The sequence below is a fragment of the Passer domesticus genome, chromosome 5 (genome assembly GCF_036417665.1).
Source record: "Passer domesticus isolate bPasDom1 chromosome 5, bPasDom1.hap1, whole genome shotgun sequence".
NCBI lineage: Eukaryota > Metazoa > Chordata > Aves > Passeriformes > Passeridae > Passer > Passer domesticus.
The window spans coordinates 77,167,842-77,193,074 of record NC_087478.1 but is presented as its reverse complement, the minus strand read 5'-3'; the positions used below and the strand labels follow the sequence as shown (position 1 = coordinate 77,193,074).

The 25,233-nt window shown below is 38.8% G+C and overlaps 1 protein-coding gene across 15 annotated transcripts in view; it reads right to left on the bottom strand.

Moving 5' to 3' along the window:
• ERC1 (ELKS/RAB6-interacting/CAST family member 1) overlaps positions 1-25,233 on the bottom strand; it is a 277,084-nt gene that overhangs the window by 201,673 nt on the left and 50,178 nt on the right. For 11 of the 15 annotated variants that reach the window (XM_064421242.1, XM_064421249.1, XM_064421246.1 and 8 more), the window contains 4 exons: positions 16,247-16,663; positions 4,167-4,241; positions 2,053-2,208; positions 157-240 (listed from right to left, as the gene is read on the bottom strand). In XM_064421242.1, coding sequence (XP_064277312.1) covers positions 157-240; positions 2,053-2,208; positions 4,167-4,241; positions 16,247-16,663 — 732 coding nt within the window. The remainder of the gene's footprint in view (positions 1-156; positions 241-2,052; positions 2,209-4,166; positions 4,242-16,246; positions 16,664-25,233) is intronic. The other 4 variants (XM_064421247.1, XM_064421248.1, XM_064421255.1 and 1 more) reach the window with 1 other exon arrangement.

Genomic DNA, 25,233 nt, shown 5'->3' with positions numbered 1-25,233 from the left:
AACCATGTGAACAAAAAGGTAGCTACAAGGCTGAGCAGGCTGTTAGTTCTACTTGTTATATCAAGCCATGAAGAAGGTAGGAGAAGAAAGTCAGAAGAGCTAGCAAGCCCCAGTGAATGGCCACTGCACACAAAAGAGAGATCTTACTGCAGAGACCTCGGTCTGGAGACCAGCCACTCTTTTTTTCAGGTCCTCCCCTTGAGCCTCTTTGGCATTTAGCTCTTCCTTCAGTTGCTCTACCTGTCACGACATTGTTATGCTTTTAAACATTTATTATTTGTCACCTTCTAGTCAGCCTGCTTCAGTCCAGCTGACTGAAAGTGACAAAGAACTGAACAGAAGGGTCAAGACTGGTCACTCATTTTGTCTTCCATTCTTCAGTACGTCCTCTCAAAAGTTTAATGTCTGTGTAATTTCATATAGGCTGCCTGACAAGAATTTGATTATGAAACAGAAGATATACAGTTATGGTTATGTTTACATATGTCAAGTATGTGGCACTGATCCCAAGGGTTCTGAAACTGCAGTTCATAAGGAAATTACAACAGGAAAAAGAACATACTTCAGCTACAGAGAAATAATGTTAATTGTCAAGCTACAGCCACAAATTACTTATACAATACAATGCTGAAAAAATAAAATGCTCTGCAATTACAGAACAAGGTAGGACAGCAAGTTGTGAGGTTTGGAGATGGTCATGAGTCATGAGCAAATAGATGCCAAAAAGGAACAAATTTTTTGCAAGAAAATAAGTGAGCAGACCAGGAGACAGAAGAGAAATCAAGTAGCTGAGCAGATCTATAGATCCACAGAGGGAGAGGACAAGGGGAAATTCAAGAGTTGCAAACAATGGGAGAAGGAAAGAAAGAAGAAAAGATGGAAGTGGTGCTCTAATCTCCTCCCCCGTTGCTAATCTGAACAAGGTACCCCTTCAGTTCCTAGAAGCAACCCAGTGGGATAAAGAGCAGAAGTAAGAACAGATGTGGTTATCTTGAGGTGTTTCAGTGAACTGGTGTGAGGCAAGAGGAAGGAACCCACACTTAGGTTATAAAACCACATTATCTACTTCAGGGCAAGTAACACTGCTTTCTCCAAGACACTTTGCCCAGCATTCTTTTTTTGACCAATACTTTCAAGCAGGACAAATGCAGTGGGTTACAATTGTTCAGGACCTAGCAGAGGAATTTTCAACCTCTGTTCCAGGGTTTGTATACTGCTTGCAGGAAGTACACATAAGCTAATTAAGAAAGATAGGACTGTTCACAATATACTTACATTTACTGTACAAGAGTGCCTGAAACTTCACTAAAGAAAGTTAGGACCCACTAAAAGACTGAGAAACAAAGAATGGATTGACTTTTGCCTATAGACAATTCTGTCTTTACACCTGAGGACCAATATCTCTCACTGCTGTACTTGTCCTGTGTCCCAAACAACAGAATTTAATGTCAGCACCACCACTGTCATAGACTGCTCTCATGCTGACTCCACTGCTGGAAGGAGAGTGTAATGGAAAGCCATTCTTGTGACAGTTCACCCTCTTCTCAACTTTTACATAAAGGCCAAATAGTTATACAACAACAGTTGCAAAAAGAAATACCCTCTTTTCAACAAACTACCTTTGGAAAGACATTGGACCAAATAAAACCTGAACCAATAATGGAAAGGAAAAGGAAAAGGAAAAGGAAAAGGAAAAGGAAAAGGAAAAGGAAAAGGAAAAGGAAAAGGAAAAGGAAAAGGAAAAGGAAAAGGAAAAGGAAAAGGAAAAGGAAAAGGAAAAGGAAAAGGAAAAGGACATGTGTGACAATAAAAGGAAAACTTGGGCCACTGATCTTACTGAAACACCAGTAAAATATTTTCAAATTGGAATTTAAATTTTCTTACATATTTTTAAGTTATTTTAGTGGCTTCATGGGCAGTTAGTAAATCACTTCTGTTTCCCAGCATTTGACTGGGAACCCAGACCATAGCTGCTAACTAAAGCGTGCACATTTCTCTGCTCTGTTCACTCAGCTGAGTTTAACACGGGGCAGTCCCTCGTTTCCTCAATACCTTGTTTTTCATGAATTTGGAATGGCTACGGTACACCTCCATCTGCTTCATCTCCTCCTCACGCTCCTCGGTGCTCAGGGCTCCGTTTGACTTCAGCATCTGAATCTCCTCTTCCAAATCCCGGAGGCCACGCTCCATGGACGAAATTTTTGAATCCTGAAAGTGATGAGAGGAGATGGGTGAAGACACCCAGTTAGGTGATTTGTTAACATGCTGTTGTAGCAAAACAAAAGGAGATATGTGTCCAATAAATTACCTGCCCTTAAAATTTACTTAGGAAATTCTTGGAGAAATCAGTGTTCAACTCTTCACATATGAGAGCTCAGATGCTCATTTTTCAATTTATTTTTTACCTTGCAAGGAAAGCAAGAATATAGTACTGAGAGAAAACATGGCTCAGGGCAGAAACATCATGTAGGATTAAATAAATAAAGGATCATGAGGAAATATTGTCTTTTCAAAGAGAAATTTAATTCTAATTGAATGGACAGCAAAATGTGACCGCAAGAACAGCAAGAAATTGGGTTTGTACCACTAGTTAATTTAACTGGGGTCACAAATGGGGAACAGCAAAGCACCATAAGCAAGGAAAATGTGCAACAATCTGTTCTTGATTGGATAAAGCAGTAAAGGATTCTGGCTCATATGTACAATGTATAAAACACTTCAGTGGGTTAAAAATATGTGGGAAAACAAAGAAGTCAATCTGTCATTATCCTCATACTTTTACAGGATGATCAGAGGTATTCATTCAGTGTACCTGGTTTACTGTTTCTTTGGAAGTCTTTTGTGTTGGGAACAGCAAGAACAGATTCACACAACACACAGAGCTCTATGCACACTCATGATCATGGATATGTACTCAGGAACTATTATCTCTTAAAGCAATCTATTTTTTTCTTATTTCATTTCCCCAAAGTATTTAGTCTTTCCTGAAAGATCTGATTTGAATCTACACTACAGACTTTCACAAACAAAACCTTTCTAACTTCTTGTCTGATAAGCAAAGCACAGCTAAACAAAAAGCTCATTTTTTTATATAGGTTTTCATTCATGAGATGAATTTTTTAAAGAGCTAATTATGAACATCTAACTGGATTTCCTGCTTAATGTTTCATACTTAAGTTAAAATTTATAAAGAGGATTTTTGTAGCAAAAAATTAGAGGTAGTACAGTGAAATGACATGTTGAAATTGACAACAGTATTTAGTTCCAGTGCTCACATAATTTCCCAGAAATGTCACTGTGTATCTCTTTTGACAGTAAAGACACTTAATGTTAGATGGTAAACTAGTTTTCATTACTATGGACCACAAAGATGACTAATAAAAGAGTTACAGCAAATGAAAGATGGGATATAAATAAGGAAAACATTGATACACAATGGAAAAAGTTGTAGGAGAAAAAAGGAAGGAAAATAAAACAAAAAGGGGGGATGCAAAATGGAAAAGAGCAGCTTGCAAAGACAGTTTCCAATTTTTCAGTTCTATTTGTCCAAGCCCTGTCTGATGTACTTTATGAGCAATACAATATGAAATATGATTGCATAAAGCTGTGTAAGCCACACACTTGATTACGGCTCCTGAGCTCTTGGCCAATTGCCATCAGTCCATTAAGTACTTACACTAATGGCTTAAGAATTCAATCACAAATTCATCTAGAATAGTTAGGTTTATGATGGCATACAGACATATTTCTGGCTATATGACCCATTCTTTAAGTGGGCGTCGAGTTTGCTAACTTTGCTAATACACAGAATGCAGAGCAGTACTTCAAACGTTGATAACATAAAAAGAAAAGAACCCACATCATAAAATCCCACAACTCTTTCATACTAACCTATCATTCCCATTCTTCTAATATAATGAACTTTTGGTTAACTGTAAGAAATCTGTATCAGCTGCAGCAGGCAGACAGAAGACAAGTCTCTACTGTGTCTGTCTCTTCAGTAATCAACAGTAACAAATAAAATAATATTAGACAATTAAAAAAATATAAAAATAGATTGATTTTAAATTACAAAACTGACAGAAGCATATGGTATTTGGTAGAGTCACCCTTCACATTTTCCAGAAAACAAATTCCACTGCTGCCCATAGCCAACAATCACTTACCTTCATCTCAATAACAGTTTGGAGAGCCTTTGTCTTGGCCGTGTCGGGAGCGTTCTCAAATCGACGATGGATTTCCTGTACCAGCAGAAATGGAAGCAAGAGTTAGACTAATGGCAGGGCCCCAATAAAAACATAATTTCTAGAAGCTTTTCTTTCTAATACAAAGCATAACCCAGTGCTGATTTCTGATGTTGCCAGTCCACGCATTTTATCATTTCTCATATCACAGAAAGGATTGCCAAAAGCTCATTTAACAGAATCCCTGCCACAGGTAAAAAGGCACAGCACAAACTGCACCTCTTACTCAACATAAACTTGAAATGACAGCTGGGTCTACTACAAAGCTCCATCATCTGCCTGCTAAACTAATCTGAACTCTTGATAGCTCCTCATGGAAGACATACACATAATGCACTTGACTAGAGGCTTACTGAAAACAGCAACATTGTGGATTCTTTTTCAATAAGTTTTAAGGTGCAGCTGCTGTTAACTCTGTTTTTTCACCATTTTTTACCCCAGAGTGGCAACATTTAACTATAAAGGATGAAAAATCTTTCTCAAGGCTCTTGGCCTTGAGCACAGCTGAAAATACATGACTGTAGAGCACATTGCTGTAGAGGCTCAGGGGAGGATACAAAGTCCACGTGACATTTCTTTTGATATAAATTCACAGAAACATCATGCATCAAGCTGCTTGGTAAGGGATAAAATCACAGAAAACTGAAACAACTTGTTATAGCATATAAAGCTGGGGTTTCAAGCCAACACACGTAAAAACAGGAGAAACAATATAGGACCTATTAACACTCTTTCACTCTTTGCCTTCAAACATTAACATGAGAGTGTGCTGTAAGGACAATAACTGCAGGATTGTGAATTCTGTTAGAATGTCAATCTTATATGTCAGAAAAATACTTTGGTGCCCAGAGCACAAACTGTGATGCCAGTAAACCTGACAATGAATTGTGTTATGTGCCCACACACACAGTTTATCCATCCACTCCCCTCAAACACCTGAAAGACAAATCCCAAGAGCCATCCACAAATTGGTATTTTCAACAGCCATTGTGAAGAGTTAAAATTTTGTATGGCAGTCATCCATGCAACTAGCTCCAGAAGATTAATTATTTGAATGAAAAAGGTAGAGTTGCACAGTGCTTTTAAAAAATACTGAGAACACTGCTTTTACAATTGTGAAGTTCCTACACAATTCTGAAGTGACTGAGACTGAAAGGTGTTGTGACATGACAAGGGCCACAAGAATCTTGCATAAATTTGGCATAAGTCCATTTGCATAAGTTGATGCCCATGAATGGGAATAACAACAGAATCCAATAGAAGGTTTCTCTGGTTCTAAATAATGTATTTGTGTATTTTCTGAGAAGCTATTTTTACAAGTGTGTTTGCAGTGTACATTGGTATTCTTTGAAATAAAAAAAAAATCCTCCTGAAAAAATAAACCTGAAAACCCTTCTAAATATATTTGTTTCTCCTAGAGCCAACAGAAAACTTGAGTCTCTGCACAATTGCTACTGGCACCATATAGACCAGAGTGGAGCAATACCATTATTATACTACTTACCTGTACCTACATTCCCAAAATGGATTTACTCAAAGAAATTAAAACAAACTCTTGTGAGCTTTTAGCAACTAAGAAAAAAAGGATAAGAAGGTCAGAAATTAACATGCCATAAATCTATTTTGGACACTGCATTGTTTTTACTTTAGTATTAGGTAATTTCCACTTGTGCAGAGGCACTGTTTCTGACCTGAGAATATAAAATCAGCTACTGCAATGGAAATGGGATAGGTGGAATACACAGGTGGAGAACTGCATGTCTGTAAAGGGATGCTGACACAACAGTGTCTGCTTCCACCACTGCTCAGTGTTTTCCCAAAGAGAAAATGCTTCTAAGCTCCTTCTTGAGAAATGCCTGTATCTCCTCTGTGTGAAGTGATGCTCTGCACTTCAGCAAAGGAAATGTCCTACTTCTGTTGCCTGAAGTAATTCCACTGTGATTTGGATGACATAACCTGCTGAAAAATAACACCTCCCAGCTCCTGACTGCACAGGAAGGGCTTAATTTTGGCAATGTGCCTGTGATCCTGAAGAGCCTGGAAAAAAAAGCTACAGGCAGACGGAGCCTCTCTGGAACACAGACTGAAGAGCGGCTGCTGAAGGAAAGCAGTGCACAGATCCCCTTCTTAATTAGGAAATACAGCCTGCATCCACGTGGCAGAATGGAAAAATACTAATGTATCATATCTCTGATGTGTTCAGATTGTTGTGGACATACACCCCATAGATGGATGAAAATTAAGGTCTGAACCTGTGAAACAGGATTTTGCACAACAGTTAAAAACACAGGGCCACACACAAATATCAGGATCAGAAACACTGAAACCTAGTCCTTCATTCCTTGCAAGTCATCCATTCTGATAAAGTAATACATGATTTTTTCTTTACTTTACTTTCAGACATTAAGAACTTTCTTATGTAACTGCTATTGTTTCCTAACAGGTCAGTAAAATTTAGCATCTTTGCACCTTTGAGTGCATATTAAATTATTATAACAGGGGGTGGCTCATTTAAATCTTTCTACGTTTTGATTGCTTTCATATATTAAATTACTCCTTCATTTAAAATAATAGCAAAAATGAAAAACAAAATTATGGTGCAAATTGATTGCAACTCTAAAGTACATTCACAGGCAACAAAATTTCAAAATGGGTTTTTCTGTCAAAAAAAAAAATCTTTAAGATCCAATAACTAGAAACTGAAGGCTAGAAACAGTCGGAAGTTCTAAACAAGATGGGCACTTTCTCCAGAGTAGGGGCTTGTATTTCATCCCAATTTTTAATTAACAATATCTATCTTCCTTTCCAAGAAAATCTGCCACAGAAAAAGATATGAACTAAAGGTGTGTATCATAATTACACCTGCCAAGTAGTCCTGCAAGGCAGCACAGTGCCCCTATGATGAACAATACTCTAATTTTCTGGTCAGCATAATTACATAGAACAGCTGATCAAACACAGTGAGAACACTGAATATGTAAAGAATAGCTGTGATAAAGTGATTTGAACACACCATAAATAGTTACAAAGTCCACAGGTTTTTTCCTGAAAATAATTCAAAATTAGAGAATATAGTTTAGAATTGAAGGAGTCCTCAATACTGAGCAGTATTATCACTGTGAATTATAAACAAGTGCATAATAATGAGGGTTGAATTTAATCCAAATATTTTCCCCCTTCATAACCCGGCCACTGTTATTCCCTCAGCTGCTCTTGTGTCTGATTTTGCACAGGATTTAGAGCAAATGTGAAGGTGCACTTTCAAACAGCCATGTTTTTATAGTGGGGGAAGGTATATGCTTAAAAATACAGCAACTTATCTCTCAGGAGCCACAAGATAAGCAGTTACCAAAGCCATAAAGGACGTGTCTTCCATCTCCTGCCAAATTTGCATTATCAGGCAGCCCATTCTACAGACAGTAACAAAAGCATGCAATTTCATACATTAATTTTTTTAAAATCACTAAAAAACATGATGGATAATTAAAAGCATAGTCATGATTCTGGGTTTTTTTTAAATCTTAACTGTACTATCCACATCTTTCAGTAATTGCTGGATCTTTGCATCATTCATTGGACTGGAGAGTTTTGACTAAAAACTGGTTTTATTCTCCAACCTTATCCTCCAAACCTTACTAAATGAATGTTATATATTTTGTACTTAAAGTTTAGTCTCCCAGATGGCTTTTCTGCTCACCTAAATTTTAGCAACCTAGTTCCCCTTAATTGCAATAAAATGCAAATGTTACAACAAAATGAAAATATCAGGAACATCCATCAGCTCAGTATTAATGATGATTGTTAATTAAAAAAATTATTTAGTAGCTATAGAAGATAAAAAAGGTCTTCAGTTGTGTAGGACAAATCACACCTGACTAACCTGATTTTCTTCTACCTGTCTGTGTGACTAAGTGAGGGACAATGGGTGTTCCATGTCCCAGGGCCTCCAAAACATGGCTGGAGGCAAATTAGGGAGCTACAGGCTGGGTAAGTGGCTCATAAAGCAGGTGGCAAATGAGCTGGGCTGTGAGGCTCAGAGCCTGCTGCTGCTGATGAGCAGTGAGGGGTCCATGGGCAGCAGCTTCCCCTGACACCCCCAGTGCCTTCCTGAGTGATTTGAACAACGGGACAGACAGCACTCCAGCAGCTCAGAGACCTATGGAATTTGGGGAAGACATGAACTGGATCAAGCTATGTGAAAAAACCCCCAAACCAGCCCAGCTGGGCTGAGTGAGGGTGAGCAGGAGTGCAGAAGCAGGAGGTGGGAAGCAGGCATTCCCTGTGTGCAGCCCTTGTGAGACCTGCACTGCTGGAGCACTCTGCCCAGGTTTGGGCTCCCCAGTACAAGAAAGGCACTGAAAATCTGAACAGACTGACAGATGCAAGGGGAGAGAGTGAGAGAGAAGTGTTTGTTCAGCTGAAAAGGAAAGGCTTGTATCACGGCTGGGGGCTGTGTACAAATCACAAACAGGATGGGACTGTGAGGAACGTGCCTTGAGCTGTTCTATTTTCCAGCATCAGCCTCATTACATGGTTATGACAATGGGAAGATGCCAGCAGCTCACATCCCAGGCAGCAGACCAAGAACTTCATGTTACAACTTACTTTATAAGTTTTTTTGACCAATCACACAAGGCAAAAGCATATTGACAGTAGTTTTATCCAACCACTGTAAGCACACGTCCCTTCGGTTAAAACAATGCTTGCTTATTTTGAATACAATACCTGCCTGTAAGCCTTCAGATAATAAAAATAAAATAATAATAATAATAATAATAATAATCATCATCATCATCATCATAACAATAATAATAAAAATAATAAGCTTATTAAGCTTAGAACTTCCTAACATCTCGCTAGATATACATTTTTTCAGATCAGGGAGTTATTTTAGACAAGTGTTAATACCCAGACCATTGTTCCATTTGTCCTTACTTTTCTACTTTTCACATATTTTTTCTGCTGACTTATTTTATGGCTACTGCTTAGCTCTAATCACAGTTCTGCTGTCTCTGAGGCCTGACTTTCACAGCTTTCCCAAAACCCTCTGTTTTTATGGGTTCCCACAGCTTGGGGAGAAACTTGATGTCTCCTAGAACTAACTGGAGGCTGTAGAGATGATGGAAACAAAAGTCTTTTCAGAAGTGGAAGGATGATAGGCAACAGGCAGAATTTGCAGCACTGAAAATTTAGACCTGCTAATATGAAAAAGATTTTACCAGGAGAAGAACCAAATGCTGGAGCAGGTGCCCAGAGAGGCTGTGGAATCCCCCGCCGCTTGAAATTGCTGGTTTGAGCAGAAGGTTGCATGAAATAACCTGTGGGAGAGCCCTTTAATCTGCATGACTCATTTATATAAATATCTTTACTACCTGGTGCCAGAAGGTGACTGGATAGTACCACAATCGTTTAGTTTCAGGATTTTTCAATAATTTTTCTTTCAAAAAGTGCTCCATACCAGTAATTTTAATTTCTGTTTCAGCAAGATGTAAAAATGAACTGAAAAAAGAACACATAAGAGTCCTGTGGAATTTATTTCATTGCTATTAGAGTTTTTGCTACTAAAATTATATAGTTATACAAGTCTGGAAGCAGTAATCATGGCAGTTCCTTCGGAAATTATTTCTGCATTTTTCCACTTGTCATTTCCTGCATTTGCAACCCCAATCAACATAATTCCCTGAAAAAAACAAAGTGACTGTATTCATAAAGAGCATAACTTTGAAAGATGTGCTGGCAGTTGCACACACACACTGATAATGGAGGGTGCCAGTTGCTTTGAAGCTCAGCTACCCCTGGCTAAAGAAACTCATCTCTCTTTTGCAATTGTATTAATCCATTGAGACGATTATTTCTAAATCCAATTAAAACCTCAGATATTAGGACACTTAAGTTTGTTAACTAAGGCATCACCTAAAGTGAAAATTAAAGCACAGCTTCCTGCTCATCTCAGTATTTCAATCAGCAGGAAACAAAAGCAAAATCCCTCAAAACTTTGGAATTAGAGTAAAAGCAAGGTAAAATGAGAGCTAATTCAAACCATCCAATTAGCTGTAAGTAGCAAGTCATTGTGTTCAAATCTGACTACAGAAATGTGAATTCAAAAGCTGAAGTCAATTAAAAATTAAAATCTTAATTTTGTAGAACTTCATTTACATGTGTGGTATTATTAATTTTCTCTTTCCTCTTATTTAAGGTGCAAAAGCACTCATTTTGTACTTCAATTAGCTTCCAACTTGTTCATGGTATTTTTAGGTTTTTGTCCTTCCACTACAAAGTTTGACACTTGTAGAAACAAACTTCCACACATCTCACTCCTACTCCTGAAAAAAGGTGCAGGATAATGTGACCATCTCCAAGGAAAGCATACCCAAGATGTAATTTGTAATCAAAGCAAACCATGTAACATGCATTGACAAAGAAAATCTTCTAATATAACAAAACATCAAAAGACATTGAAGTTTAAGCATTTTAAACCCTTAATCCCCAGACAGATTTATGCATTGTTTCACACAGTATTAAAAATTCTATCTGAAAGGTATAGAAGTGCTAAAATGAAATCCTCCTGTTCATTGAAGAATAGCCCATTCATATAGAAAAAAATGTCTTGAAGTAAGTACAAGAATGAAATAATTTATCCTCCCATGCTAGAAAAAGCATATGAAGAAACCTGGTGAAATTTTATTAATTATTTCACTTTGATGAGACCATAATTATCATAAAGTAAAAACATCCTGATAGATGACTGGAGTTCTACTTTTTTTCCATTTACTTAATACCCACACATTATTTAACTACTGTACAAAAATCAGAAATTTGCCATGCTAGAATAAGGTGTTTCAATTCTTTTTGTCATCTGGAAAACCAGAAAACAATACATTATTTTCCAACCAAATTTTTCAACTTTTGAAGAATTATGAAGCTACCAACCTCTGCACAGAGGAAAGCTGAAAATAATTTCATATATGTTTGAACATTTTTAATTGTCTTTCTCACCTAAGGTGACATACAGAATATTCCAAATTAAAATGGTATTTTAAAAAATTTAAATGCATAAAAAATACATTATGCATGCATTCAAGTTGCAACAGCCTGCTTTCTCAAATTTTGACCTACAAAAGCTCTGTATGTTTTAAAACTACCTGCAGACCAAACAAGCAATTCTAATAAAGACATAATTTTTTTAAATTATCTTGATTGAAATCACTTCTCCCTTTGCCATTTTCTTCTAAAAGGTCAAAAGCATGAAGCCGCAATAAAAAGCAGAAACTTCATTTTTTTTACCTCATCAGAAAGATATCCCCTAGTATGATGGTAGTAAGAGTTCCAATTTCTGAATCTATCAACTCCTGCAAAACAAAACTTCTCTCTTGAAGCATCTTATTTATGTTGCAAAATCTTGGCATGGGACAAAAGTGTTCTTTGAGTTAACTCTAATTGCTCCAATTAAAATTTCTAAATCCTCCTCTGAGCCTGGAGCAGAAAAGGCTAAGAATTTTAACACACCCATAGAAGAAAAAGAATTTGTTTGCAAAACTTTGTCACAGCTCATTAAAATCCAGTCGGATGAGGGAAGCAAACTCTCTGCACTGGGCACAGCTCAGCAGGGCTCTGCTGGGACATTTGGATGCCACATCCCTCCTTTCTAACCAAGCTCCTTGCTGCTGCTCCCTGGCCATCACAGGATGAGGTCTGGCTAATCTAAGTTTAAATAGACCTGTGTGACAGCTTGGTGTGCCTGCCTGCTGCTCTGCCACACCTCTGCCTGGGCAGACAGAGAAAGGAGTGCTCCCAGACACTGAGTGCAATTCCAGGGAGAGAGTGGGCAGCTTGACTCCCAACAGCCACAAAGAGGGGTCAGTCCTTGCAATAAGGCATCCTAGGTAACTGTGATGCAGCTCACAAACAGCACTTTGTGGGGTTCCATTTCAACAAGCACTCAAAAAAAGAAAGGAATAATAGCTTTTGCTGCCACAGCCTCTTTCCTTAAGCTCATTCTGGATGAGTGCCCTCATGAACCACCCATTGCAATGCCTGTTTTACATACAAAACCTCCTTTATTTGCTAAGCACTTCATCCCTAACTCCTTCATTCAGTTTTGTACTCAGCTGGAATAAAAATCCAGCTTGTTTGAATGGGCCCAATTACTAAAAAAAAAAAAAAAACCAAAAAAAAAACCAAAATCAAATCAAAACTGTCATTTACTACTAAACAGTTCCTGGACACAAAGTATAAAGCTCCTGTCAGTTCTTCCCTCATTCCACACTACTGTAACATGGAAGTCTTGACTCTAGAACTGCCTTCTGAAGAGAAAAACCTTCAGGATAAACAGCCTTCTTTCCGTTTCCAAATAAATGCTTGTAGTCAGCCATCAATACTTACAGTCCTTGTTGGACTGTCCTTACAAATCTGAGTCTGCCCACAGTACTCCAAGCATTTGGAACACCAGGTGTGGATACAGTCACATCATATTCCGCTCTGATGTCTGGGCTATTATCTGTGTAACTGAGAAAAATCCATTTCCAATCAGTGCATCTAGCACTTTGGCAGTGGGGAGCAGGGGGGCTGTCAAAAAGAACACAGCAAGCTTGGTTATCCTTGGAGCTATGGGCCACCACTGATAATTCTGCAACAGGCAGGTCTGGGACACAGAGGCAGCAGTTAATGCAGCTTGGGAGCTATTCTGGAAGCTGCAGTCCAGCTGCTGGATTTCATCAAGTATTTCTTCCTGGTATGAAAATAATTTTGTTTTTGAAGGTTAAGTCTAGAATACCAACAACAATAATTGTCACAAAGACTGAAGAAGGGGTATTCAAAATAGCAGCCATCTTTTAATAAGCTATGAAGCTTAAGCTTGTTTTCCAGGGTAGAGGAATGTGATGCAGCCACACTGTTATCTGCTGAAGTCAGGGCATTCTGATGTTCAATGAGACATTTAATTATTTGTGTTAATGAGAGAATGTCCTCTGTATCAGTAGCTGAATACATCCTCTGCTGGATATAGTAACTTTCCCATGGACTTAGGTGAATAATTTCTTGAGATCCTCAGAAGTCAGGGCAATTGGGAAAAACCCAAGAGAGTCAAATTGCTTATGGAGATACTTCTCAGCAGCTGTTGGAGAATCTATTTTATAATCTGGATTTGCGAGACTGAGACAGTGCCCTGGGAGGTGATCAAAAATATCTGATGTCTTTTATATGAAGAACAATTAAGCAGCACTGGATTTTTCCTGCATTAGAAAAAGGGATGACTCGGAATGGATGTAACAGCCTAAAATGGTGAGTGGTACACAGTTATAATCTTACCAGAACCACAACTCTGACCTCTCTTAGTATTTATTTTCCTTATGAAATTCATGCAACCTTTATTACAATAACAGCAACAGCAAAAGCTGAAGAAATCAATTAATTCTCAAGGTTTAATTTTCAAGGTCATACTGCTGGCCACTGCCTGCCTGAAAAACTGTCTGATGATCTTGAGTCTCAACATTACACTTGGAATTACACATAGGTTTTGAAGTCAGAAAACTGAGGGATACCTTTCTGCTTCAAAATATAAATCTTGAATATTATTTCCAGCAAATATTCTATCAGAAATCTGATCCATTAGAAACATTATTAGAAATAATCTATCAGAAACCCTTGCAGAGTCAGAAACAGTACTAGTGGATTCTGACATCTCAGAACTTCTTTTGCTTAAGATGGTCAAGAGTGCTACTAAAATTTTCTGCTGTGTTAGGACATGAAATATAAACTTATCTTCCACACTCTTAAGAATCCCTTTGAGATACTAAAGCTTCCTTTAACAGCAGTATTTAAAGAAGAGTTTAGCATGCCTTTCCAGATACTGGGAATGCTAGATATAGAACCATCAAGAAAGTAGATGCATTTCTTCAAAGCAGCTCAAAAATCCCATCATTAGTATCTGGGGCAGCAAAGGGCTAAAATAACCTACAATTATGGAAATACAGATGGACACAACAGAAGGTCAGGTGAGGAGGGTGATGGAGTCACACATAACAGGTGACACACCCAACAGGTGACAACTTCCAAGTGTGAAATATGGACAGCCGCTGTGCACCACATCCTGCAGAGCACCTGGGTGCTCAGGCAGTCAGATGCAGTCAGCTGCAAGCTCCTCTGATTTTCTCCAGCCTGCCAGAGCCCCAGGCATGACACTTGAGTAAGTCTGAGATCACTTAGCTCAGCCTTGCTCAGAGCTCAAGGACACACAGGTACAAACAAAACCATTCCTGTTGTCACCCAGTTCCATAAAGAGATAATATGGCACCACGTTTTTGAGGCTACAAGGGTGCTCAGCTTCACTGCTGGATCCCACACCATATCCATGGTTTGAGGTAAAAATTACATTATGCCCAGCTTACACTTCTCAATGAATCAGGGCTGGGTAAGCAGCAAGAAGTAATTAATTTCAAAACATTTGATAAATCACATTTGCACTTTCAAGTCAGTAGGCCATCTCTACCTCCACTGGGAAGTCTTTTACCATAAAGACTAGCATTTAAATGGAGGATGATTTCCAAATATGTGTGAATGAAACAAGAATTCTTATCTTGCAACATCTACTCATCTTCAGCAGGATTGAACGTAACCGCATTCCTCAAAAATTGCACAGCTCCTGCCAGCTTTTCATTTATGCTGCTGGACTTAGAGCAGAAACAAATGGAAGCCATTTGAGGCTCTTCCTGAAATAGTTACAAGAATTGGAACAGAATTATCATTGGTTGCTAAATAAAGGAAAAACTGTAGTGCAGAAACTCTGGAATCATATTATCTTCACTCCAGACACTCAAGAGATTACTGCTCTAAAAAAATAAATCTGGCCTAAATCTGGCTCAGAAATGCAATGGGCTTTCTTATATAAATGCTTGCAAGAGCACAAGCACTATGGGTCAGACCCTGGAAACATATGAATAAGAGGTATTAAGAGGTATTTATGTGTTGCATACACTCATCTCAAAAACTCTTCCAGGCCTTGCTTTCTTAACTTCTTAGAGAGAGGCCTTAAATCTTGTATACCCACAGAGCTTCCCAAAAAATGGTGAACCATGAGATAGACACCAAAGTGAAGAACAGGTCATTAGAGTCATACACATAGTAGACATGGATAGCTATCAATTCATGCCTTCAGTCGACAGATGTAAAATAATCTTTACACAGAATCTTTATCACTACCGAATCCATGTATACACATATTTATCTGTGCATCTACACAATCCGTGCTGAATTACCAGCCTTTTAGAAGTTAATATTCGATTACTTTAGGAGGCTGGTTGACAACAGGAGAATGCATTTAATAATATCAAAAAATGTAACGACACTGGCTACACAATAACTAATTTCCTTTCATTTATTTTCCTTTGTTTTACTAAAATATTTGTATTCCACATAGACTATATTTTGTTATAATTAGTTTTAAATGATTAACAGTGAAGAATGTCTGCCACTGTATTCTTTTAAGGTACAATACAGACATGACAATAGTTTTTCTCTTTTCAGAAGGATGGTGAGAAGGTGTTACACCTATGTGTGCAGCAGTGTCCCTTTAAGAAATCTCTTTTTGGCTGTGCATCCAGGGCAGCTAATAGTTTTATCAAATACCCTTCACAGCAAGATGACTGTTTCCATGGAAACTGTTGAGCAATCATCCATTACTCTTGCAAAGATTTCTCTCTCTGCTCTCACCTAAACACAGGTACTACTTTCTCTCTAACTACAATAGAACAGAAGAATTCATTTTATAGGCTTTAGGACAATTAACCTCCAGAGTTTCCTATGGAGCCTACAGGGAAAGTGGGGTCCCCAGCACAAAACCCCAAAAGGTACATGCAAGGAACCATAAAGAAGTTTTAAAAAGTGCACAAATCGAATCTAATGTAAAATACAGCTTATAGAGAGGATGGAAAATTCTCTCCTTGCAACTGTGAAACAGATAGGAGAGAGAGAGGAGTTTAAGACTGGGGATGAGTTTGATCACTCACCTCTCTCAGCATGTTGTTTTCTTTTTCCTTCTGTTCAAGAAGGCTCTCCAAGTGGTGCACGTGCATCTCAGCCTCAGCCAACCGTCGTGTCCGCTCATGGTCTTCCTCAGTGGCTTTTGCTGACAGCCCTTTACTCTGCAGCATCTCCAGCAGCTTTTTGATGGACTCATCGCGCGCATTTAAGGTCTGTTTCTGTGTCTCAATACGCAGCTCCATCTCCTCCAAGGTTTTCCGTAGCAGGAACAGCTCCTTGGCCTGGCGCTCGTGCTCCGCGTGCAGCCGCTGGAAGTTCTCCTCTGTCAGCTCTGCCACGAAGGGCTCGCTGCTCCTGCTGCTGCTGTCCTGCTGGAACAGCTGGTTCAGGTCCCGCTGGATCCGCAGCTCGTCTTGGAGAGCCTGGATAGTCATCTGCATATGCTGAAAGAGCAAACAAATTAAATCAGAGGATTCCCTCCACTGGAGAAATAAAGAAAAGAGTATGAGCCACATCAGACCTCCTGAACTACCAGCCAAGAGGAAACCACCATGGTAACAGACCAACAATGGGTTTTTGAAAGCAGAATTGAGGTGGAACTGGGTTATACTACAGAAAGTTCAAGTTCCTCCTTCTATGCCTGGCAGAGGTTGCTTAGCACTTAGAAGACTCTTGCTTGAGTGACTCTTCCACTTGCATCAACTTGAGAGAGTGACTGATTCAAACAGGAAAATGTCAGCAACTTGTGTCAGTACCCTTCCAAACGTTCACCTCCCCTACAGAACAATTATGCAGAATACTACTCAGAATTACTATAGAATTACTATCTTGGCAAAGCAGAGTGTTATTAGAATTTACATATCACCCACAAAACGTAACCACCTGTGAAGGCTCCCAAGCTCTTCAGCAGTAACTCTACACCTAGCACAGATTTCCCATTTGACTTAGAGAAGAAACTTCAGCTTGTAATGAAGAAACACAACTACAGAAAACTGCATAAATGCTGCATAGGGAAAGGGTCACATTGTAAAATTTAATGCATTTTAGTACAGAAGAGAAGTTAGCACCTCATGAACAGGAATATGAAGTCAATCAAATGATCAGCAGTAATTTGTTGTTGTGCAAGACAATAAATCCTGTCTCAATGACTGAATACAGTGGGTTAATATAATGGGACAATACAGGAGAAGCACAGTTTGCCCACAAAAATGTCTTCGTTTATATTTCGATAAATATCTTTTTTCTTCTCTGCAAGCCAATAACAGAGGAGTACAAACACTGCACAAAGATTTGATTACCAGAAATGAGATGCACACTGAGTGATACATCTCTTCTCCCTTAAGTGAGGCAGACATGCTTACAATTTAGTCTGAGTGTGAATAAGTGGGATGCACTGATCACTGGGGTCTACATTTATATTACAAAAACCAGTGTCTGATATACAGCTGTTTCCAGTATTCACTAGGCTAAGTACTAGAATGAGTTACATTCTATGATCAAGCTTGATGCAGACACACAGTGGTGAGGTCTAAAATGTAAAGACAGTGCAAAATTAATGCTTTCTATAAATCCAAGTACTTCATTTTACTAAGTATTTGTAAAAGGAGAAACTAAGAAGATTGGGTTTAAGCATTACCCCAAGACTATGTTTATCACAATTCTTATGCAAAATGCCTTGAAGATGTTAAAAATCTGTCTGGACATGGCCCTGGGCAACAGGGTCTAAGTGGCCTTGCTTGAGCAGAGGCGTTGAACCAGCTGACCTCCCACCAACCTCAAGTACACTGTGATTCTATGAAAAGACAGCAGATAGCATTTATAGCAGAGTTACTTACCTTTAATCTGTTTTAGAAACACAAAGGGTTCATTTGGTAATACAGAATAATGCATAAAGGCAGTCCAAACCCATTTTCTTTGCAGAAGTCAGTATTTTAGACCAAGTGCTTTCCCTCTATTTGTGCTCTGGCCTAAGAGCAGCTTTTCACAACCAAAGTTGCTGTCACACTGTCAGCTCACCTAAGGCCACACTGCCACTAAAGGGAACAGCCTTGCTGTTTGCCCTTCCTTAGGAGGTTGGCACTGACAACGGGATCAAAACTTCACCTGATGCCTGAAAATCAGCCCCAGCAAACACCAAACAAATGTCTTAGCAGCCAGATCTCCAGTTGAGGTGACAATGTGGCTACATCAGTGCTGATTCTGGTGCAAAGCAGGGGTGGCAGGTGCTGCCAAGGAGCTGGCAGAGAAGAAAATGGAAACATCCTTTACAGCATCAGCATAAATAGAAATTGCTGGGGTCGGCTGTTACTTGTCTCTGCCCCAGCACGGGAAAAGTACTGAGTTCCCACAAGAAATCAGCTTAAATGCAAAGCTCTGTAGTTGGTTTAAGATGCTGTAATTGCCTTTTTTTTTCCTACTTCAATAACACAATATCTAGCAGTTAGTAATTTGGTTAATCTACAACTACACTTCAGGTTATAGAATCTGTGTGCAACATAGCATGGGTATATTAGGTGAGAGAACAAGTGAATTACTCTGTTCTAAAAGGTACATTGTGTTTATATATCGGTGGATGCTCAGATTTAATTTGAAGTAAGAGATGAAAAAATGTCTGAAGGGAATTAATATGGACTTCAAAAACATTTTCAGAAATCACTTTCTTTTTAATTAAAGATCTCAACTTTCAGTTATTGACTGTGGTTTGGAGAAATGACAAAGTCAGAAATGCCAGAACCATGTCCAAGCCCTGAAACTGAGGCACTACAGGTATGCAATCAAAACCACTACATCTGTTCAATTAATGGATGTTGGTTGAGTTGTAAGAGAAATCTTGCTGCACTCATTAAAACATCTGCCTCATCTGTACCTATACCCCACCAATAAAGTCAGTAGGACTACAACAGCAGTAGTGAGAAAATGTCCTCAAATTTTGTTACAATTAAACAGTAACCCCACTAGATGTAGCTTTACAATTCCACACATGAGTTAATTCCATTTGTATTTGAGCAGCCCTACTTATTCTCAGCCCAGCTGTGTGTTGTTCCTCCAGCTAACAAACAAATTCCCACATGCTTCCACCTGGCTCTCCACACGCTGCTACTTCAGCATTTCCTTTCTCCCAGGCGAGGAAAGAGCTTCTTCTGAACAACCACATCATCGATTAAATGAAATTATTTCCTCTGCTCAATGTTGTCTCGGAATCAAACTTGGGTTATTTATAAACGTCAATGGCCTAAATCACCAAACCAAATTCTTACATTTTTGCCATCTGATCTGCTGTGAAATGTCATTTCAGGTTACACAAACAAAAACCAAGTCTCAGACCCACAGAAATTATTTCCCCTAAACATGGAAATGCCTCCCTGGAACTTTTGGGTCACTGAACCAAAATCTATTATATGATTCAAATACACGATGTGGGGGGGGGGGTGGAAATTAATACCAGTGACAAACAAGATTTACTGATATCCATCACTCTGTGAAATAAAGACAAGGGAGTTTGGAATACCAGACAATCGGTCAGCAAGTGCCTGTAATTCAGTTTCCCAGGAAAAATGAAGAGGTGGAGTTAGTGGAAAAGTTAGAGCTGAGCTTAGAAATAACTCCCACTGTTATCTGAACTGCCGCTCAGTCGAGAATAAACTTTATTATGTGAAAGGTAACTGGAAAATACACCATAGAAAATTATTCTGTGCTTCTGACACCCACTCTTTTCCAACATGCAAAATGTATGCAAAATGGGTTCTTTTCTCTGCTTTCCAACATTTTTTAATTATTCTCAGAATAGAAAAATATTCTTTACAAGCTGGTATCATAACTAAACTACTTTTTCAGTTAAAATTTCTTGTCTTCTGCATAATTTTAAGAAAACCCCATCATTTTTCCCCTCAAGGAGCAGGCAACTTTACTAGCGTCTCATCCATTTTTAGACTTCACTTTTAAATCAGCAACTATCCTAGAAAGGCAAAATATTTTCCAAGTTCGTGCAACACTAGCCACTGCTACTTAATTTCTAAGACCAGACTAGAGATCTCAAGAAAATTGAAAAATACTGTTGAAATAGTCTTATCTAGAAATAAACATGTAAAACTACTTTAATACCACGGAGCTTCATTATGCCATACTGTAATGAGTTAGGCAATATAATTAAATTCAAAGCAATTATTGTGAACCTGTACTCTGCTTGAAATTTATTGCTCTTGTCTCAAATCTTGAGGATTCCCTGTCTTTTTCAAGTAATGAAAACCAGTCTTTAAGCCTGACTACAAATTATAACTACAAGTAAAAAATCACAAAGGGATTTTTGCGAGCACAGTTCTCTAGTTATGGTTATGTCCAACAAATTTTTCTCTTGACAGAGCTAAGCACCTTCAGGATCATCTCAAACAGAAGTCCTAAAAGGACATGGTGTAAACATAACCCCTTACTTACACCAGGTGTTCCTCTGCCTGTATTATTTCCACAGGTCAACTTCCCAACCAGAGAGTTGAGACAGAGTTTGACTTTTATCCAGCAACCCAAAATTTACATCTCTAAGTAGCAGAACACGATTCAATCTTTGCCTCCAGCTATCAGGACTCAAATTCACATTTCCCACACCTTGGCAGATTGGTGAGCTCCCAGACTACAGTAGGATGGAGAAGTTCCTGGAATGTGGTTCCCAAAGCTGTCCTGCTGCTGCATCTCAGGGTAATGCAGCTCACCTACAGCTGCACTGGTGAGAGCTGCAGGCAGCTCCTTTCATCTCTCTGTTGAAGCTTTTCCTTTTTGCATAAAATATGTAACGATTCAGTAGGCCTGACAGAAAATATTAAAGAGAGCACAGCTTCTTATTCTAATTGGTGGAACACATATGAACAGAAAGACCTGAATAGCAATACTTCCAACTAACTTAAATGTTTATCACCTCATCATTGCAAAGGAAATGGGGGATGTGCATTTTAACTTTCTCAGTCAGAAAAAGATATTTAATTGATATTCTACAGCCAAGACCTGTATTCTAACCCTACATTTTAGATCAAAAGGAGGCAGCCACTGCTACTACTATGATTTTGAAAGAAAGGATTAAATTGTGATATGCTTTTTAAAGAAAGGATTTCCAAACTCATCTTTGCAAGACAGAGCTTGACCTACCAAACTACAGTGTTTAATATTCCAATATGCATTTTTTCATTTGGGTTTGGATGCCTGATTTAGATTATTCATACTGCAGATACTATCTGTGTAACTACTGTAATCAGACATACAACTTATTTCATAATTTATTCAAGAAGTCTAAATGCCTAAATTAGACCTCTGGGTTCTGCAAGGCACCTTGTCACCAAACACTTCCATAGTTAAGTTCCCCTTAATCTCCTCTATTTAAATTCTAAGTAGGTTAAACCAAGAAAATTCCTTTCATTTTTGAACACCAAGAAAAAATACAGTATGTTCAAGAGAAGCCTGAAAAAAAAATCAGCAAAAAGAAACAGAATGTACTCTTTCCCAGAAACAAAGGAAAAACATAACATGCAATTATGTGACAGTGTCACAGAAATGTGTCACAATGAGGTGGGGAAGTATTGTTACATTCTGCAAAACTCACCCACTTAAATTTCTCTGGCACTGGGAGAACAGTGAAGACTCAATCATGAGCAAGAGAATGCAGGGTAGTGATAAGGACAGGGGGAAAAAGACAGGTCCTGGTAGAATATTTAGTGGTGGGAAAGCTTCCACCTGGAAGAGAGGGGTTCAAGCTCTTACTCATCATATGACTCAGAGGAGGCTCCAAACAGGAAGCAATAATGATGTTCTTGGGTGGATCTCTAACAAGTTATTCTTACAGAAAGGACTGAGAGAGTTTCTGCTTTGCACAAGTATCTGAATATTGACTGACTTCAAAATTCAAGCTTGCATTCCTCACATGTCTGTGTCATAAAGGGAAGAGTATCAGGGTCTTTGTTGAAATTAATCAAGAGATCCCTTAGCAACTCTCACACTGAATCTACTTCCTGCTTAGGGTAATCTCATCTCACTCTTACCAAATTCTTAATCAGAAATCCCACTCCATGGGAAAAAAAAAAATCCTAACAAGAGTTTTGCTGAAATCAGCATATTTAATAAAAGCAGCTTATAAAAATATTACTGAAGCATAGGATATTAAAAACTTCTTGGTCACTTCCACAGTTAACCCACAAAGCCAGTACACCCTGTCCTGAATGAGCTGTATGATGCACACACATTTGGCAGTTTTCTACCGATCTGCTCAGCCATCAGGCTGCTCTTCATGTAGAAAACACCACATGCTTGGACACACACAGCACAGGTGTGGTGCTTTTGGCCAGGGCAGAGTTATTTCTCTTGCTAGTAGCTGGTATGGGGCTGTGTTTTGGATTTGTGCTGAAAACACTGTTGATAACTCGGGGATATTTTGGTTATTGCTGAGCAGGGCTTGCACAGAGTCAAGGCCTCTCCTGCCTCTCACCCCACCCTGCCATTCCCAAGGATTTGGGAGGCATTAAAGCCTGCACAGCTGATCCCAAACCATCCAAGGGATACCCCAGCCCAGGCGATGTGCTCAGAATACAAGCTGGGGGAAGGAAGAGGAGCATGGGATATTGGATTTATGGCATCTGACAGCCCAAGTCACCATCACTTCAGGATGGAGCCCTGCTTTCCTGGAAAGGGCTGGACACCTGCCTGATGATGGGAAGTAGGGAATGAATTCCTCATGTTTTCTCTTTACCTAATAAACAGTCTTTATCTCAACCCACAAGTTGTCCCACTTTTACCCACCAGGGACAGAGTGAGTGCCTCTGTGGTAGCTAATTGCTGGCTGTGGTTAAACCACAACAACACGTTTCCTTTTTTTATTATATATTACATAGTTCTGTATTTCTTTTTCAGGATCCAACCCAGGAATAAAAAAATCACAAAATTTTAAAAAAGCAACAGATGTAATTTGTTAATCAAACAAAAGCTAAGTTTTGGAAGATGCCAGTTTACAGCTACTCTGTCCTTAAGCCAATTATTTTTAGAGCTGGCAAAGAAAGACAAGGTACACAAGCTTGTACCTTTTAGCTACAAAAGGCATTACAGGTCTGAAATGTATTTGTAAACGCTGCCTTACTTTTGGTTTTAGTTTACCATGAGCAAAATGCTATTTCTCTAGAAAGGAAAGATACAATAATTATGATATTCTATTTCAGAAGGACAATTCTGTAAGGTCTGTTCATCAAATGCACATCACCAGAAAATGAGAATATAAATGCAAAAACTGGGTTTTTCTTGCCAGCAAATCTACATGCACAAACTTTTGCATTATGACAATAACTCTCATGTTTCTTACAACAAAAGCATTTCAAACATTTGTAAGAGGATGAACCACATTCAGCTCAAAAGAGACCACATGCAAAATGGTAGAGAACAGAATTTGGTCACTGTGTGAAATCACACCCTCCCATGCTCAAAGAGTTAAAGTTCTGGCAGCATTTCTGGGAAATGGATTCTGCTGAATGCCCTGCAGAAGCAAAGCCTGGCTGTCTGAGGGAGTCCCTGCTGACATTCAGCTGCAGCCCACGCAAAGACATTGGGAAAAGGGCTAATGTCAGGTGTCCAGCAGGGCTGTGAAGAAACAGAACTTGCTGATTCCAGAAATGCTGCATATTCCCTGTAAGATGGATCAGGGGCTTTAAAACCCTGATTTAAATGGAAATGAGTGGGTGATTTTTATGGTGTTAAGCTTAGATACAAAATACTGCTATGATTTTAACAGGATTTCATTTGTGAGAGTCAAAGAAAAGGACCTGTATTTTAAAGACAGCCCTACGTTGCATTATCTCTGAGACAGCAGAAGGGCAAGATGGTAAAAAAGTGCCATAGATAAAGAGTTTAAGTTGTCAGTAATACATTTGTCAGCTGCACTAGACTCGCACAAAATGACCCATTTAAGGGGGCAGTGTGCAGCAGCCTAACTCCTTTGCTCCTGTTTGTACAAAAAAACCCCAAGAAGCCTACAGGGATGAATTTAGAGTCCCAAAGGAAGCAGAGAGAAACAGCCTGCAATGCAACCAACTCATACACAGTGTACAGGCACATCCAGGAAACGGCTGCAAGGTAATAAGTGCAGTACACCAGCTCTCAGTGCTAAATGTCCACATGCACAATTTTATCTTTGGCAAACATGAAGCAGCTTAGCAAGAATAAAGGTAGGCTGTTTCTGTGGTCAAAGTATAGATGTGGGCAGTTTCTTTAGAGTAACTCATGCACAGCAAAACCAAGACTTATTCCAAAAATAATTTTGTGCACATTCTAAATATTCTAAAGAAATTTGTGCACATACCTGTGTGGTAAGAATAAAAATTCTGATTAGGCATAGGCAAACCTGTTAAAATCCTAAAAAGCACACATTTATCAGTTTTTAAGCTATGAATATAATTCTGACAGTTCTGACTTCCTAAGGGAATTTGAGCTCTCTGTGAGACACCAGAAGTGGTCTAGTAGGCAACTAGAACTCAAAGGAAAATTATTTTTGAAGTCATATCAGTATGCCCCAGCTACTCTGTGTTTACATTTCCAAAGGTAAGTACTTCTACATCTGTAGTTTACTGTGCTTCAAAAGCTTTTGCTCATGCAAATCTTCCAAGAATCTACATTTCATACCCTTTGAATGTCAGCATGTTATGATCCTGGAACTAAGAAACAGGATTCTTTTCAAGTGCCCCTCATCTTTCCTGAGAATAGGCATTTTGGGAATAGGGCAAATGTTTGGAATTTCTCATAGGAATCAACAATTTACATACTGACTTTAACCTCTGTTTCCCACCAGGCTGTCCAAACTGGGTTAGTATTACATTACTTAAACACCATGTTTTATTTATGTACAAATATGAGCTTTGATTTTTTTTATTCTTACGCTGCTCAAGAAACAGCATATTTGCATATTTGCAGTTTCACACACTGCAGTAAGACAACTCTTTGCAGATTCTGTCTCCCCTGTCTGGCAAGCATAAATTTCTTTTGTCACAAACTGTGT